This window comes from Leucoraja erinacea, chromosome 20 (genome assembly GCF_028641065.1).
Source record: "Leucoraja erinacea ecotype New England chromosome 20, Leri_hhj_1, whole genome shotgun sequence".
Classification (NCBI taxonomy): Eukaryota; Metazoa; Chordata; class Chondrichthyes; order Rajiformes; family Rajidae; genus Leucoraja; species Leucoraja erinaceus.
The window spans coordinates 33,907,311-33,925,343 of NC_073396.1; the positions used below are offsets into that span (position 1 = coordinate 33,907,311).

General features: G+C 46.1%; 1 protein-coding gene across 1 annotated transcript in view; it reads right to left on the reverse strand.

Annotated features, from left to right (window-relative positions):
* Positions 1–18,033, reverse strand: part of shisa9a (shisa family member 9a) — a 316,938-nt gene that overhangs the window by 16,336 nt on the left and 282,569 nt on the right. Inside the window, exon 4 of the mRNA XM_055651847.1 lies at positions 16,722–16,877. Coding sequence (XP_055507822.1) covers positions 16,722–16,877 — 156 coding nt within the window. The remainder of the gene's footprint in view (positions 1–16,721; positions 16,878–18,033) is intronic.

Consider the following 18,033-nt stretch of genomic DNA (forward strand, 5'->3'; position numbering starts at 1 on the left):
ACGTTCCCCATTCCTTCTCTGCAGAGATGCTGCCTGTCCTGCTGAGTCTTCTCCTTCGAGTCCGTTGCAATCTCAGATGTCGTTCTGCCAGTATCTGGCGCAGGTCACAGCTGGTCGGGTCGGGTCGGTTCAGCCAGGTCCTGGGGGCTGCACTGGGGGGCGTCGTCACACTCCAGTAGGTGGGACATTGTCTGTACTGCTCCACAGCTGCATGTGTCTTCTGCCTGGTAGTTCCATGCTTTCATAAGTGCTTTGCACCTCCCCTGCTCCACTCGTAATCTGTTGAGGGTCTTCCAGGTTGGCCATGGGAGGTCGTGCCCGCTGGCGAGGCATTCAGTCGGAGTGATTCCTCTCTCCATCCAGTCCCGCTGAGTTACTCCAGCATTTTGTCCCCATCTTCGGAAGTAATTGAAGCAGGTTCATGGCTTGTTATTTAAATATTCAAATAAATAAAATCCCTGATTACTGGTGCTGCAGTGCAATCGCTGTGTTTTACCCCCCCCCCTCCACCTTATCATATTCAAGTTATACTCTGTTGATCTGTAAATTCACCAATAGTTGTGAAGAAGAAGACTTTGATGTCTGTCAGGGATTTGCATTTCTTTAATTTATTCATGCATATTAAACAGGCCCCTCTGGACAAGCTTTCCCAGAACCAAACTTGTTAACCTATTTTTCTTTAAATGTACTTTTTTCCACAGGTCAAACCTGCTCTACTTCTGCGATTGGATTCAAACGGCATGTGGGGAAGTACACGTGAATCGTTTAGCTGCATGTGTCTCACCCTTCGTCAGTTAATTAGCCTTTAAACGAGCGCTTGTACTCTCACTTGTGATGTGGGTCTGTTCCATTTCATCTCCGTTGTTGCTGCTAACCTCACTGAACTCCCAAGGAGCAGTGGAGGTTGTTCAACCCCTCTCTGCAGTCTTCCACAATCCTAACTCACTAAATTACTGTTCAGCTTTCTCCTCTAAATAAATTGGCTCGACAGCACATCATGTAAAATGAGCACTGTCACATTCTTGCAAAGTACCTTCCACCAGCAAATACTCTGTTCCATCTTCGGTCTGGCGATTTGGCAGATTTAATTCTGGTAATGGGGTTAGGATACCTATGGTGTCTTTGTTTTAATCACATTTCCTCACAATCTTTCTTTTTCCTCCCTATTTCCTCTGAATATCTCCAATTAAGGGGAGGCACAGCAGTAGAGTTGCTGCCTTACAGCGTCAGAGATCCGGGTTCGATCCTGACTATGATCGCTGGCTGTTCGGAGTTTGTATGTTCTCCCCATGACCTGCGTGGGTTTTTGCAGGGTGCCCCGGTTTCCTAACCCACACTCCAAAGATGTACAGGTTTGTAGGTTAATTGGCTTTGGTAAAAATTGTAAATTGTCCTTAGCGTGTAGTGTACGGGGATCGCTGGTTGGTGTGGACTTGTTGGGCCAAAGGGCCTGTTTCCATGTTATACCTCTAAACTAAACTAAACTAAACTACTGCAACCCCTGGAAACCTCCTCCCACCTCTGCATTCACAGGTATGTGTGCCAGTAATGAGTTATTATTCATAACTACTGCCATTTGTATATAAAACATTCCAGTGCTGGTCTGGAATATAATGGGCAACAGTGGATGGCAATGTTTTACCCTATCATAAATTATACCTATAGACCATAACCTCTGAAAGCAGTGGCTGCTCCTCGTATAAAACAAGCCACCACCATAGTGCTAACCTACACCAGCATTAAAGACAGTGGCTTAATGAGAAACATCTCTGCCTCTGAGCTTGAATGTTGTAGGTTCAAGGCTCTCCCTAGAAACTTGAGCATAAAAGTCTAGGCCAACATTTGAATGCATTGAGGGAAGGTTATCCAGGCAGGGATCCTGCTCTCATAAGGGCCTGTCCCACTTTCGCGACCTAATTCACGACCTCTCCCGCGTTTGCCCTTGACTCATCCTCGCAGCCTGGTCGTCACCAGGTCGTAGGAGGTGGTAGGTAGGTCGTAGGTAGGTTGTGATGCTAGTCATAGGTGCTCGTGGCATCAAGTAGGTCGGGGCGTTTTTCTAGCCTGATGAAAAATGTCCACCAGTAAAAAAGGGCGTGAATTAGGTCGTGAAAGTGGGACAGGCCCTTTAGGCAGATGGAAAATAACGTGGCATTATTTCAAGCCAACCAAGGAAAGTTTTACTTATGATGTTAACTGTGTTCCGTTTTATTATGTATGTGAGTGTGAAGCAGGGTCTCGACCCGAAATGTCACCCATTCTATCTCTCCAGAGATGCTGCCTGTCCCGCTGAGTTACTCTAGAGTATTGTGTCTATCCAAGGAAAATCTTACCAGTGTTTGGGACAATCTATCTATACCTTGATTAAACAAGAGATAGTCCAGTCTTGCTACTTGTGGAACATTTGTGTGTAAACTGCCTAAGTAGACACAAAATGCTTGAGTAACTCAGCGGGTTTTAGGGCTTAGGGCACTTAGGGTAACTTAGGGCTTTATTCTTTGGAGTGCAGAAGGTTAAGGGGGGACTTGATAGAGGTTTTTAAAATGATGAGAGGGATAGACAGAGTTGACGTGGAGTTGACGTGGAAAAGCTTTTCCCACTGAGAGTAGGGAAGATTCAAACAAGGGGACATGACGAGAATTAAGGGACTAAAGTTTAGGGGTAACATGAGGGGGAACTTCTTTACCCAGAGAGTGGTAGCTGTGTTAAATGAGCTTCCAGTGAAGGTGGTGGAGGCAGGTTTGTTTTTATCATTTAAAAATAAATTGGATAGTTATATGGATGTGAAGGGAATGGAGGGTTATGGTCTGAGCGCAGGTATATGGGACTAGGGGAGATTATGTGTTCGGCACAAACTAGAAGGGTCGAGATGGCCTGTTTCCGTGCTGTAATTGTTATATGGTTATATGGGTGAGGCTGCCTCACCCGCTGAGTTACTCCAGCATTTTGTGTCTACCTTCTATTTAAACCAGCATCTGCTGTTCTTTCTAACACAACTGCCTATGTCACGATAGTAATTACTACAAAATGACTCAAACAATGGTTTATACCATTGATATGGTAGCACTTTATGATACAGCATAGGAGGCTATTTGAGCCATTGCGGTAATACAGAGGACACAAGGCAATTCCCGTTCAGTAAGATTTCACAAAAAATGCAGTCTGATAACAATCCACATAATCTGTCGTTTGGAAAAGCTATTTGAGAGATTAATGTTGGCCCCATAAATCCATTCCATCAGAACTGTGCTATAAGATAGAAACATAGAAACATAGAAAATAGGTGCAGGAGTAGGCCATTCGGCCCTTCGAGTCAGCACCGCCATTCAATAAGATCATGGGTGATCATCCAAAATCAGTAGCCCGTTCCTGCTTTCTCCCCATTTCCCTTGATTCAGTTAGCCCTAAGAGCTAAATCTCTCTTGAAATTCCACACATCCACAATGCTCTGTGTGAAGACGTTTTTACGCATCTCAATCCTAAATGGCCTACCCCTTATTCTTAATCTGTGACCCCTGGTTCTGGACTCCCCCAACATCGGGAACATTTTCCCTGCATCAAGCCTGTCCAAACCCTTAAGAATTGTATATGTTTCTATAAGATCTTATAGGATCATCCACATGATGTAACAAACAAGGCTGGTTGAACACTTTATATGTTGTCACGTGGGAAAGGGTACAGAGACGATTTACGGGGATGCTGCCAGGACTGAAGTGTCTGAGCTTTTAGGGTTGAGTTGGCTGGGACTCTATTCCTTGGAGCGCAGGAAGATGAGGGGTGATCTTATAGAGGTGTATAAAATCATGAGAGGACTAGATCAGGTAGATGCACAAAGTCTCTTGCCCAGAGTAGGTGAATCGAGGATCAGAGGTTTAAGGTGAAGGGGAAAAGATTTAATGTGAATCTGAGGGGTAGCTTTTTCACGCAAAAGGTGGTGGGTGTATGGAACAAGCTGCCAGAGGAGGTAGTTGAGGCAGGGACTATCCCAATGTTTAAGAAACAGTTAGACAGGTAAATGGATAGGACAGGTTTGGAGGGATATGGACTAAACGCGGGCAGGTGAGTCTAGTGTAGCTGGGCTATGTTGGCCACTTTAGGCAGGTTGGGCCGACGGGCCTGTTTCCACACTGTATCCCTCTATGACTCTATGACGTTATCTGAAAGATAGCACTCCCAACAACACTGTACTCCTTTAATACTGCATTGGAAAATTAGCCTTGTGTGGCGATGAAGTGTCGAGAGTACTTAAAGTACATTCTACTGAATCAGATAAAAACTCACCCATTTGGAACACAGCTGACAATGCCCCGACTCTACTCACAGTCTAATTTAGCACTGTGTGAAATATATTTATACAATCATAAATATTTTTGTACAATAATATTACAATTACCATATGGAACTATTCCCTGACAGTAACACAAACAAAGTAACAATGATGGAGCAGTGTTTCCTGCAGGATTGAAATATTTCCTGCAGAAAAATCGCTGGGTAGAGCAATATAGAGCTTGGTATATTTTGATAGCAGCTGAATTTTGAAAGTCTAGATAACTTTCAAAATGCAGATCAATTATTTGGTCTCTGGTGGGATGATAATTCCATGAAGTTAGGTCGCTGTAATCATTCTCATTATCAAGTAACCTTGGAGCATCTCTACATTTGTTTCTGTTCAGAAGCTCCGCTCTTAGACTAGGGGTGTATCCAATAAGCGTTTTATGATGTCATACAATATGATACAATAGAACGTTATTTATCCCAGGAGGGGCAACATACATGAAACATGAAATTAAAGTGACGAGTGGAAAGGATTGGGGATGTACAAAGATTGGGGAGGAACATAGAAACATAGAAACATAGAAATTAGGTGCAGGAGTAGGCCATTCGGCCCTTCGAGCCTGCACCGCCATTCAATATGATCATGGCTGATCATCCAACTCAGTATCCCGTACCTGCCTTCTCGCCATACCCTCTGATCCCCTTGACCACAAGGGCCACATCTAACTCCCTCTTAAATATAGCCAATGAACTGGCCTCAACTACCCTCTGTGGCAGAGAGTTCCAGAGATTCACCACTCTCTGTGTGAAAAAAGTTCTCCTCATCTCGGTTTTAAAGGATTTCCCCCTTATCCTTAAGCTGTGACCCCTTGTCCTGGACTTCCCCAACATCGGGAACAATCTTCCTGCATCTAGCCTGTCCAACTCCTTAAGAATTTTGTAAGTTTCTATAAGATCCCCTCTCAATCTCCTAAATTCTAGAGAGTATAAACCAAGTCTCTCCAGTCTTTCTTCATAAGACAGTCCTGACATCCCAGGAATCAGTCTGGTGAACCTTCTCTGCACTCCCTCTATGGCAATAATGTCCTTCCTCAGATTTGGAGACCAAAACTGCACGCAATACTCCAGGTGTGGAAGTTGCGGGGTGGAAGTTGGGGGGGGGGGGGGGGGGGGGGGGGGGGGGGGGGGGGGGGGGGGGGGTGGGTTAGTGGACCCCACAACAGAAGGGGGAGGAGTTGTACAGTTTGACAGGCACATGGAAGAAGGATCTCCTGTGGCGTTCTGTACTGCATCTTGATGGAACCCGTCTGTTGCTGAAGGTGCTCCTCAGGTTGGCCAGTGTGTCATGGAGGGGGCGAGCTGTATTGTCCAGGATGCTCTGCAGTTTGAGGAGCATCCTCCCCTCCAAGACCACCTCCCATGAATCCAACTCCAGCCCCAGCCTTCCTGATGAGTTTGTTAATCCTGTTTTTCTCATTTTTGGGAACTGTTACCTAATCCTGTTCAGGTAACAAGTCTACCGATTCGATAAGCATTGCATTCATAAGGAACAAAAAAAAATCTTGGGTATGAATTTTTAAATGTGTGGTGGTTTCTTGTTGGTTCAATGAGTGCAACAAGCCCAAGGTCATAGTTCACACCATGAGATTTTAATGTTATTTACTTTTTAATTCATTCATTTTAACCTATTCATTAGACCCACCTCTGACATTTTCCTTTGCTCAGCCAGTTTCCCTTTGTAAAAAATAATAATTTTCACTCTCCCAAGTTTTGCATTTGCTTCACGTATGCTTGCTGCAGAAGAGTCGAGGAGAAATTTCCTCCAGGGATTAGCTGTGGATGGGCCTTAATAAGCTCTGTTGCACATCTAACATTTTGCCTGGAGTCACTTATCCTCATGTCAAGTGCACTATGTACTTCAATGCAATATGCAGACGTTTATAGCTTGTCAAAGCTGAACTGGTTCCTGGTTTGCCGAGCAAGAGACTCCATTCTACTGAAGTTAGGGCAGGAAATCCAAGTGAAATAAGAAAACACTTTGATTTGGACTCATTTCTGTCCTCACAAACCACCATCCTTAACTATCCTTTACTCATCCAAGTTCTGCTACTTCTTCCTTCACGACCTGTTCACACAATACTAAAATGGACCCTATCGAAGTTACAGGGCATGTCGGCAACTATACCTTCTGGACTGTGTGCAGCATCTGACAGGGTGCAGTACACTGTTGCCCTACAATGCCTTGCCCACTGTTGGGTCGGCCTATACTCACCATGGACCAGTCTTAACAACTTGGTTGTGCTACTGGCAATTATCCCTCATAAGGGCCTGCCCCACTTGCACGACCTAATTCACGGCCTCCGCCAAGTTTGCCCTTTACTCATACTCGCAGCATAGTCGTCACGAGGCCATAGGAGGTCGTAGGTAGGTCGTAGGAGGTCGTAGGTAGGTCGTGATGCTAGTCGAAGGTACTCGTGGCATCAAGTAGGTCGGGGCGTTTTTTCAACATGATAAAAAATGTCCACGAGTAAAAAAAGGTCATGAATTAGGTCATGAAAGTGGGACATGCCCTTTACATGTTCGACGCTATCACTGGAGTCTCCCCAAACCGGGTTCGATCCTGACTATGGTCGCTGGCTGTTTTCGGAGTTTGTAAGTTTTCCCCATGACCTGCATGGGTTTTCGCAGGGTGCTCCGGTTTCCTAACCCACACTACAAAAATGTACAGGTTTTAGGTTAATTGACTTCAGTAAAAATTGTAAATTGTCCTTAGCGTGTAGGACAGTGTTAGTGTACGGGGACCGCTGGTTGGTGCAGCCTTGTTGGGCCAAAGGGCCTGTTTCCATGGTGTATCTCTAAACTAAACTAAGCTACTGCAACCCCTGGAAACCTCCTCCCACACCTCTGCATTCACAGGTATGTGTGCCAGTAATGGGTTTTTATTCATAACTACTGCCATTTTATATATAAAACATTCCAGTGCTGATCTGGAACATAATGGGCAACAGTGGATGCCTGACCCTCCCAAAACATCAATGCCTGGCCCTCTCCTATTTCTCATCAAGTGCTGGCCTCCATTACCCAAAAATGATCATATTTCTTCTAATCAGAATAAAACACTATAAAACAGTGCAGCCTGTAGTGGTGTGGGGAAGCTAAGAGCTACATTCTCGATTCACATGTCTACTGTAGCCACAGCTAGCTGTGACAAATAAACTTGAACCTTGAACCCATCACCACCACTAACAACCCATTGTCCACTAACTCCATGGGGTCAGAGACAGGACGCCCAGTGGAGGTACTTTGTTGGTTTAGAGCGTGTCTGCTTCTCGGCTGGGGATAGGGAGAGGAAGGTATGGGTGAGGATGTGGTGGGGGGGGGGGGGACACGGGGTGGTAATTCCTACCATAAATGTATATGATACCAGGGAGATGTGTAGGAAGGAACTGCAGGTGCTGGTTTAAACCAAAGATAGACAGAAAATGCTGGAGTAACTCAACGGGACAGGCTGCATTTCCGGTGGCAAAAACAGGAAAGTAGACTATTATCTAAATGTTGGCCGATTAGGAAAAGGGGAGATGCAACGTGACCTGGGTGTCATAGTACATTGACTGGTGTACCATGACACCATGGTACAGCAGGGAGGTTCTACTGCAGTTGTACAGGGTCTAGGTGAGACCACACCTGGAGTATTGCGTATAGTTTTGGTCTCTTAATCTGAGGAAAGACATTCTTGCCATAGAGGGAGTACCGAGAAGGTTCACCAGACTGATTCCTGGGATGGCAGGACTTTTATATGAACAAAAGACTGGATAGACTTGGCTTGTACTCCCTAGAATTTAGAAGATTGAGGGGGGATATTATAGAAACTTACAAAATTCTTAAGGGGTTGGACAGGCTAGATGCAGGAAGATTGTTCCCGATGATGGGGAAGTCCAGAACAGTCACAGTTTAAGGATAAGAGCGAGATGACAAAATCATTTTTTACACAGAGAATAGTGAATCTCTGGAATTTTACTTCGGAGTCACGTGAGTGATTCCGTGAAGATCCCAGCCCAGTGCGCAGGTGCGACATTATCGCACAGCTGTGCAACGCGGCCAGCGGGAGTCGGCGATCCCGCAAACCAAGGAACGTGAGGTAAGTACTTACCTTAATCGGGCCTTGTGGTTTTTTGCTCCAGGGGGAGCAAAGCAGCAGAGGAAGCGGCCCCCGTTCGACTCCAGCGAAGGAGCCGACAGTGGAGGGGGAAAGGCGCAAACGGGACAGCACACGCTGCGGACCGCTGACAGAGAGCTGCGCTATGCCGGTCTGCTGAACAGCTGTTTGGTTAACAGCAGCGGACCGGCGGGAAATTTAAAAACCCGACCGGCAGCCCTGCAGACTCCTGACAAGGAGAATCGCCGCCCGGGAACCGCTACAATGCCGCCTGAAAAACGGCAGGCAGCCTCTAAATACAGGTAAGACAAAAATCTTACCAAAATTACAGGTTCTACAGGAATCAACTTCCTCCAACACTGGAACAGGTGGAGACAGCAAAAATAAGTATGTCTGTCTCCCCAAGCCAGAGGAGGTCATGGAGTTCAAAACCTCCAGGAAAAAAGGGGCACTGGCTGAATGCCAAAGGAGCTGACACTCCTACCCCAGTGCTATTGCACTAGCCATCTCCCTTGTCGAGGGATTGATGCAACAGCGGAGTTTGAGCTATGCCTCCTCCAATTTATAGCACACCCTTTTGCTGCCTCTTTTGAGGCTAGCTAAGGAGGCCAGGGCTGGGCTGGCTTAAACGCTGGGCAGGCAGACGAGAACAGCAGTATGCCAGGGGAGCAGGATCAGGAAGAGCTACTGGGTGTCGTGGGCCACTACATGGCTCCTCCACGCAACCATCTTCCCAACAAAGCCCTGCAGGAGCAGGCCTTTCTAGAGGCAAATCCGCAGGCAGCTGGGTCAGCAGACTCGCAGACAAGAGCTAAAAGCAGCGAATTCTGAAGCTCCTAACAGAAGGGTCAAGATGTCACCGCCTTTGCTCGTTTTCCACGGATCATACTCACCTGGCAGGCGAGACGCCATGATCACCAAGGTGGTTCTCCCAGGATGAGACTATCCCGTTGCACTACGAGGGTGCTGACGCCTAAGATGTTCCCAAATTTGGGATACTCGACTGACATTGGTGCATATAAGACCTGCCCGCAACCCCAAATATACGGGGCTATGCAAACCGCTGCTGCGGGAAGAGAGGCAGCTAAACCTGTGCGCCTCATGAGGGCAGGCCATGGAACGAGCAGGACATCGCATCCAACACCCAGCTGGCAGCACCCCTCGGCATCCACCAGCAATATCGAACAAGGACTGGTGAAAGCCTGGCGACCGCTTCACATTACCCCCAAAGTTCTTTTTAGACAGGGGCCCAGAGCGGAGCCGTGGGAAGATGCGCCGCCCCACCGACAGCACCAGCATACCAGCAAACTAGGCCTTCATGAAAAAACAATAAACATGGAGGTAGGTAGTCTGGTTCCTCCCAGTTTACACTAAATAAGGGTGTTCTACTAACTGGGGGGGGGGGGGGGGGGGGGGGGGGGGGGGGGCATTTTACACTTGTTGATAAAGCATGGGATGCTGTCACAAATAACTAAAATATACTCAACAGTATTAGTGGATAAAAACGAATTCAAATTGGGCATATTACCGCCAGTTCAGCAATGCGCCCAAAGGGCATTTTCTCCCTCTAAGAAAGAGAAGTGAGAAGGTCAAGCTGAACTAGAAAGGCTCATTACTAAACGGATCATGGGAGTAAACATGAACCATTGGAATTTGTATCGAATATATTCACCAAAACTACAAAAGATGGTGAATGTAGCATCATCATTGATCTAATATCACTAAATAAATCTGTTGAGTATATACACTTTAAGATGGAGACGGGTTTTTGTCACTGCCAGACATCTGATCTCCAAAGGATACCTATGGGGAGCATTGATATGGAAGATGCTAACTATCTTATACCCATACACTAGGATCATTATAGATACCTAAAAATTTTTACCTGGATAATGGATATCCCAGTTAGGACAACTATGGGAGCATAGAGCATTCCCTATGGTCTAACCTCAGGCCTAAACTATTATAAATATTAAAAAATGGCCATGAAAATATTAAGAAAACAAGCATAATCATGGCATATATTGGATGATATCCTCATATTAGGGGAAACAAAGGAATTAGCTGTGGCAGCAGTTCTAGCTACAAAACAGCTCCCTAAAGCTCTGAGGTTCATCCCACGCCCAGATAAACCAGAATTGAAGCGTTAACTACCATGGATTATCTGGGTTTCAATAACAATTCCGTCCATATGACTGTTACTTTGCCAAGGTACTTGGGTCACTATAATCAAATCATGAATGTGCCCACTGAAGCTATATCACAATTAAGGTGGTGGGCAGACATATATTTGGCATAGTTTTCAGCCCTATTATCATCACCAATCCCAACTTGGTTATTAAAAACCGATGCCAGTACTTTAGGCTGGGGAGCAACTAAACTCCATATCCAGCACAGGTAACAGATGGACCAATTCACAAACATCGTTACTACACACACCGGGCATCAACTACTTGGGATTGGTGATCGCCTATTGGGCTAAAAAGCATATGCATTTCAAATGCAGCACGTACATATGTGGTTACGGATTGATAATACTATGGTGGTGGCTTATATCAACCATATGGGGAGCATAAAAATCATTATTGTGCAACAAATTGGTCAAACAAATCTGGCAATGGTGTGTCAAAAGACATTTTAACTATCAGCTGCCTATGTCCTAGGAAGCTAGAACACAGTGGGAGACACCATGTCACGGGTAAAAATTTATGATAACATTGAATAGATGTCAAACCCAAGATATCTGCTAAAGGTATTAAGCAGTTTGAAAGCCAGATATCAATTTGGTTGCACAAGACGGAATCACCAGTAACCTATGTATGTGACTTAGGAACCAGATCAGAGGCAGCAGCGATAGATGCCTACACGCTGGAAGGGGGAATTTCTGCTTTGCCTTCCTCCCTTCTGCCTCATCAGTCGGGCACTTCGCAATACAGATGGAATCTGTCTCCGAGATATTGAACGTGCCCGACCGGCCTACACAGCCATGGTTCCCAGTTCATCACGACATGGTGGGCGAGTCACCTATGGATTTCCCTAGTGGACCATGGTTGCTGACTCAACCCAGTATCAGGCATAAGCCACCCATGCCAGAAAAACATCAAACTCCTGGGTGCAGGGTTAGAATAGACCTTACCAGGGACTGGGATTATCCAAAGGAACCATTACCACCATGTCGGCATCCCTGCGAACAGTCACCAAGAGCTAACATGGGTAAAATACTGCCACGACGCAGGGACAACATACCAAACTATTCAACCACTGACGTATTGGAGTTCCTGGAACATCTACACCATGAACAAAAGGTGAGTTACAGTGCCGTAAATACAGCATGGAGCACCTTGTCTGCTTATCCAAAACAGCAGGACAGCAGAGCATGCAGGTATACCCATGTATGGGATATCGGTGTGATATTGACATATCTCAGAGAATGGCACCAGCCAGATCCCTCAGCTTGCTAACGCTCATGCTTATGGCTCTCGTATACGCTCACAGAGTCCAGTCACTCCATAAAACTAGACTGGATAACATGGTGATTACCCCAGACGCATCACGTTCATATTCTAGGTCTGGTAAAAACCTAACTCGCAGGTATATGGGACTAGGCGAGATTATGAGTTCGGCACGGACTAGTAGGGTCGAGATGGCCTGTGTTTTCCGTGCTGTAATTGTTATATGGTTATATGGACCAGGAACGCCCAATTCACTGGTGGGATTCCGGGCCTACCCACCAGAGTCCAGGTTGAGTGTGGTGACCCATCTACTACAATATATAGACACAACCCACAATCTTAGAGGGAGAGGAAAGCCTATGGGTCAACCACAGAAACCCCAAGACGGGGTACGAGCCAAACCACTCCAAGGTGGCTCAAACAGGTACTGAAAGCTGCCGGAATAGATAATAATACATTTTAATCCCATTCCACTAGGGCAGCGTTGATATCAGCGGCTGAACGAATGGACATCCCGGTTGACCACATTCTCAATACGGCAGAATGGTCAAGGGAACGACGTTCAGAACATTTTTTATTATAAACCGTTGATAAACCTGATTTAATTGCAGAAAAAATATTACAAACTGCAATATTAATTTAAGCTCAGGGGAGCTCTTTATGTTGTTATTGTTAACAAATACCTTTCTGTTTCTTGTGAAAGCAGATCCACTGGTTGATTACGATAACACTTCCTCCCTCAAAAACTTCGGCTGTGAGTGAAATAAAAACTGTTACACGGTTTGAAATCACAGACCTTTGAAGTCTTCACGGAATCACTCACGTGACTCCGAAGTAAAATAGTAAGATTAAACGAGTACTTACCAGTATGAAGTTTGATCTGTATTTTATGAGGAGTTACGGTGAGGTATTACGTGCCCTCCGCTCCCACCCTCAATATATAGATCAAACTAATAAACTGATGTCTCATGATCTTTACTATCTTACTTCAAATATTGTGTCTATCCTGTGATTTCACACCGCTGCTTCGAAGTATGCCGCAACTGCGCACTGGGCTGGGGTCTTCACGTAATCCCTCATCGTAACTCCTCATAAAATACAGATCAAACATCATACTGGTAAGTACTCGTTTAATCTTACTATTCTCTGCCACAGAAGGCAGTTGAGGCCAGTTCATTGGCCATATTTAAGAGGGAGTTAGATGTGGCCCTTGTGGCTAAAGGGATCAAGGGGTATGGAGTGAAGGCAGGTATGGGAAACACAGTTGGATGATCAGCCATGATCATATTGAATGGCTGGCGGTGCAGGCTCGAAGGGCCGAATGGCCTACTCCTGCACCTATTTTCTATGTTTCTATCTATAGAAGGAGCCCATTCTCTCCAGAGATGCTGCCTGTCCCATTGGGTTACTCCAGAATTTTATGTCTACCTTCAGTTTATACCAGGGAGAGACTATAACATTTAAATAAAATAACCATTGGACTTTTGCTGCATTCGATTTTAGCCTGGATTTAAACGAGTTTCAAGTCTCTGCCACCGGTACTTGTGAAGCATTCTATGACCCCACTGCTCAGTTTCTCTGTTTAAGGAGTGTGCAACTCCTCGGATCTGGAGGAGCTGAATCTCAACTAAGCTCGCAGCCGTAGCAACAAGACGCTGCCAAACAATACAGCAGGAGTCCACTGAGCAGCTGCAATGTGAAGCGGTTCCTGCGCAAAGCTGCGGTGGCAATCATGTTGAGCAGAGGGAAGGGCTTGCGTCTATAACTTGTCTTACACACGCTCTGGATGGCCCAGGCAGCAGAGTACTGCTGAAGTGCAGTTACCATGGTTAACGGGGCAAGTGTGACAGACAATCTGTGCTCAGCAAAGTCCCACCAAGAGCAAAATGACAAATGTTGGTAATGCTGGCTGAGAGGCGACTATTGATCGGGCAGCAGAGAGAACTCTCCCGGTGTTTCCTCAAACTAGTGTCATTCAAAGGGGACACAATTTAATTATATGCCCAAAGACACACACAAAATGCAGGAGTAACTCAACGGGTCAGGCAGCATCTCTGGAGAGAAGAAATGGGTGACGTTTTAGAATGAGGCCCTTCCTCAGACTCAATCTCAATCATTCAGTCTGAAGAAGGGTCTCGATCTGAAACGTCACCCATTCCTTCTCTCCAGAGATGCTGCCTGACCCACTGAGTTACTCCAGCATTTTGTCTCTATCTTTGGTTTAGACCAGCATCTGCAGTTCCTTCATACACATATTAACTATATGCCCATTTCTTGATATGTCAGTTTATTTACATTAATGTTCTGCATACGCGCAGTGATTGGGTTCAGTAGTGTATCTGGCCATTGAAGAGTCCAGTCAAACAGGAAACCATAGTAATAGACCGCATGTTATAGTCAGCTTCATGGCCCAGCAAAGACATTGTGACAGCGCCCCCTACCTTAGATACTGCTCTGATCCCTGTCACTGGCTGACAGGGTTGGAGAGAGAAAGAGAAAGAGAAAGAGAAAGAAACAGAGAAAGAGAAAGAAAAGAGAGAGAGAAAAAGAGAAAGAGAAAGGGAAAAGGTAGAGAGAAAAGAGAGAGAGAAAGAGAGAGAGAGAGAGAGAGAGAGAGAGAGAAAATAAAAAGCGGGATGAAGAAAGAAGAAAGAAGAAAGAGAAAAAGGGAGAGAAAGTATTGAGCCTCCATTCTCGCTGTGTTCCCCTTTTGCAGGTTTGAGGGTGAGCCATTGCGACAAACATGAGACCACTAGCACCGCCCTGTGGTAAAAACTGGGCTCCCGGGAAGAAACCCTAAACAGCCAGCTCCTCTACTGAGGCTAAGGCGGAGTGACTGAAGAAGAGTCCATACCCGAAATGTCACCCATTCCTTCTTTCCAGAGATGCTGCCTGTCCCACTGAGTTACTCCAACTTTTCGTGTCTATCTTCAGTTTCAACCAGCATCCACAGTTCCTTCCTACACTTTTTATTGATACTGCCAGTTGTTTCATTATTGAACTTGGAATAATTTTTCAGGCTGCAAGGTGGGTTACAAAGTCACAAACTGTTGTTATGGTTGTAGAAGAGCTTAGCTTTCCAGCAGGCACATGCGCAGTACATGTAATACGGGAATGTGTGTGCAGCTTCAATTGATGCTGTTCCTGTTCCTGTTGATGCTGCTTCAAGCCTTCAATGACAAGGGAGGCTGAAGGCAGCCAAAATTCTGCCTTTGCACCCTTGCAATGTGGACTGCGTATTGCGCATGCGCAGCTCAAGCAGCTGTAAAGTGGGAAGTGGCTGTAAAAGGACAGTGCCGCTGAGGAGGGTGTAGTTCCTTTCACAGCGTGTGGGGAGTGTGGCCAGGGGTAAAGTTGCGGGGAGGGCAGGAGCGTTGAGAAGGAGGGGGTCGGAGATCATGCCAGCAACCAGCTCAAGAGCGGGTCAGCAGGCGATGGATAACAGGACAGCAGGGGGTGGAGCTTACTCCACGTGTCAGTGCGAGTAACCTCAAATGGTCCCTTGCTTGCACTGACACAGGAGTAAGCTCCACTGCCCGCTGTCCTGTTATCCATCGCCCACTGGCCCACTCCACTCTATGATCTTTGCTCTTGAGCTGGTCCCCTCACTGTGCAGACGGTGAGCACTGCCAGAGGTTAGCGGGCCGGCAGGGCGCTGAGGTCCCGGCGGCCGCTCGCAGCCATGCGGGCTACTTCCGTCCCCGGCCACAATGCGGTGGCTCCGCACCCGGAGCGCCGCGGCACCGGTGAGTGAGTGGGTTACTGGCATGATCCCCGACCTCCTCCTTCTCAACGCTCCTGCCCTCCCCGCAACTTTACCCCTGGCTAGACTCCCCACACGCTGTGAAAGGAACTCTCCCCCCAATTGGTCCCTTGAACTAGTATTGTCATTCAATAAGATCACAACTGATTCAACTTGTCCCGGTGTGCTCCCGTTTTTTCCCACCATCTCTCCACCTGCTGTCACCCTCCACGCCCCACCCATTCACCCATTCAGTAATTCAGAATGGAGGAGGTTTGGAAGCCTTGGGCAAATTGAATTGTTACTTTCTTTATTTTTATTTTTTATTTTTACGGAGAGGGGAACAATCTGCGCTTGTGCGTTTTAAGATTTTTTTTAAAGCCGACTGACTGCCTACCCTGAGTAATTACTCATGGCACGTGCCTGCTTTGCAGAGAACTCATGCACGAGGCAGTGAATCGACTTCAGTCATCCTTGCTGTAGTATTGCGGCTAATATACAAGTGGCCTTATCACAATCATTCACTGATATACGATACGATAGAAATTTATCCCAGGAGGCAAATTGATCTACGAACAGTCATAAAACACAAAATAAATGAAACATGGCAAGTGGAAAGGATTGGGGATGTGCAAAGATTGGGGAGGGGTGTCAGTCTCAGTCTACCCCATGACAGAAGGGGGAGGAGTTGTACACTTTGATAGCCACTGAGAAGAAGGATCTCCTGTGGCGTTCTGTGCTGCATCTTGTTGGAACCAGTCTGTTGCTGAAGGTGCTCCTCAGGTTGGCCAGTGTGTGTCATGGAGGGGGCGAGCTGCATTGTCCAAGATGCTCCACAGTTTGAGGAGCATCCTCCCCTCCAAGACCAACCTCCCACAAAGCCAACTCCGCCCCCAGGACGGATGGAACAATTTAAAGAATTGCCTTAATTCTTCTTAAAATTACCTTAAAATCCCCACACTGGGGATTGTTGTGCAGATTTTGGCGGAGGTGTTTGCAAATCTACTGATAAACAAAGATTAAAATACGGTCTGACATGATCCATGCAAATGAAGGGTCACTCACAAGGTATTGTGTAGCACTCTCAATGACTTACCCACAGCTTTTAGTGAGGCATACTTGTTCAGCTCCTTGCCAGGGACTTGCTGTTCAAAGGAGTGAGAACCTTGGGCCAAGGTGGAATAGGAATGAGGTTGGGCCATCTGTGAGATCAGGGGGTAGGTTGTGCCTGCATTATTCATCTGTGTCTGGTCTGCAAAACATTTAAGAGGAGAGCACAAAATATTCATTTTGAACACAACTTGTGAAAAGCATTAATCACCATCTCTACCCACGTCCATAGAGGAGACTGTCTTTCCACTTAACAGGTAAAGCTCATTAGTGAAAAGAAATAGTACATGCAAGCTACACAATACAGTGACCTGGAACAATTAGCATTGGGTACGGAGCCAACAGCGATACACCATGTTAACCTGAGCTGACACAATAGGAGATTGTTTCACTCGAACCCTGTGCTCAGTCCCAACAATTCCGCCTTTGTGATTTCAGTCCAGTTGGAAAACATTCATGTGGCATTCTACTGCCATGCCCACAGTACAATAAAGCGATGACCGTGAATAAAATATAATCATAAACCATCCACAGTACGGCCTGTTCCTGTGGGGGTTGCCCTTTTCCAATGGATAAAACAATACATCAGAGAAATTAAAGATGCTCGTCCAATTTGACATCTTTGCAAAGAATATGCTTTGGTTGGAAGGGGTGAGGGTGACTCTCCTGGTACATCGTTGAACAAAGGGATGAGCACAAATTAACAATCGAGCCATCGGTACGTTGAACAGGATAATGCACCAGCCTGATTGCAAGAGCAGCAACACTCGCTCCCACAGATAATTTGCATGGTATTTATTCAAAGTGTTGCCTCTTATTCTCCCCACTAATTTTCTCTGATCTGCATATTAAAGAGACTCCTTTATCTGGCACTTCATCGTGTTCTCTGAAGTCCAGTGTGGAATTTAATTGCATTGGATCTGTGGCAGAGAAATAAGGCGTGCTTCCCGCCCGCCCCACGTTCCCATAGACGTGCGGTCTGACATTTCCCAGTTTGCTGAGTGTTCGTAAGTGATAGGGACAGAATTAGGCCATTCAGCCCATCAAATCTACTTTGCCATTTAATCATGAGGATCAGAGTCAGCTAACTGCTGAGGTAAGGACAAATACAAATTGGAGGATCAGCACCTTATATTTCGCTTGGGTAGCTTACAACCCAACAATATGAATGTTGAATTCACTCATTTTTCAGTAACTTCTAACTACACTCTGCTCCCCTTTTATATGTTTCTATAAGGTCCCCCCCATCCTTCTAAACTCCAGTGAATACAAGCCTAGTGTTTTCAATCTTTCCTCAA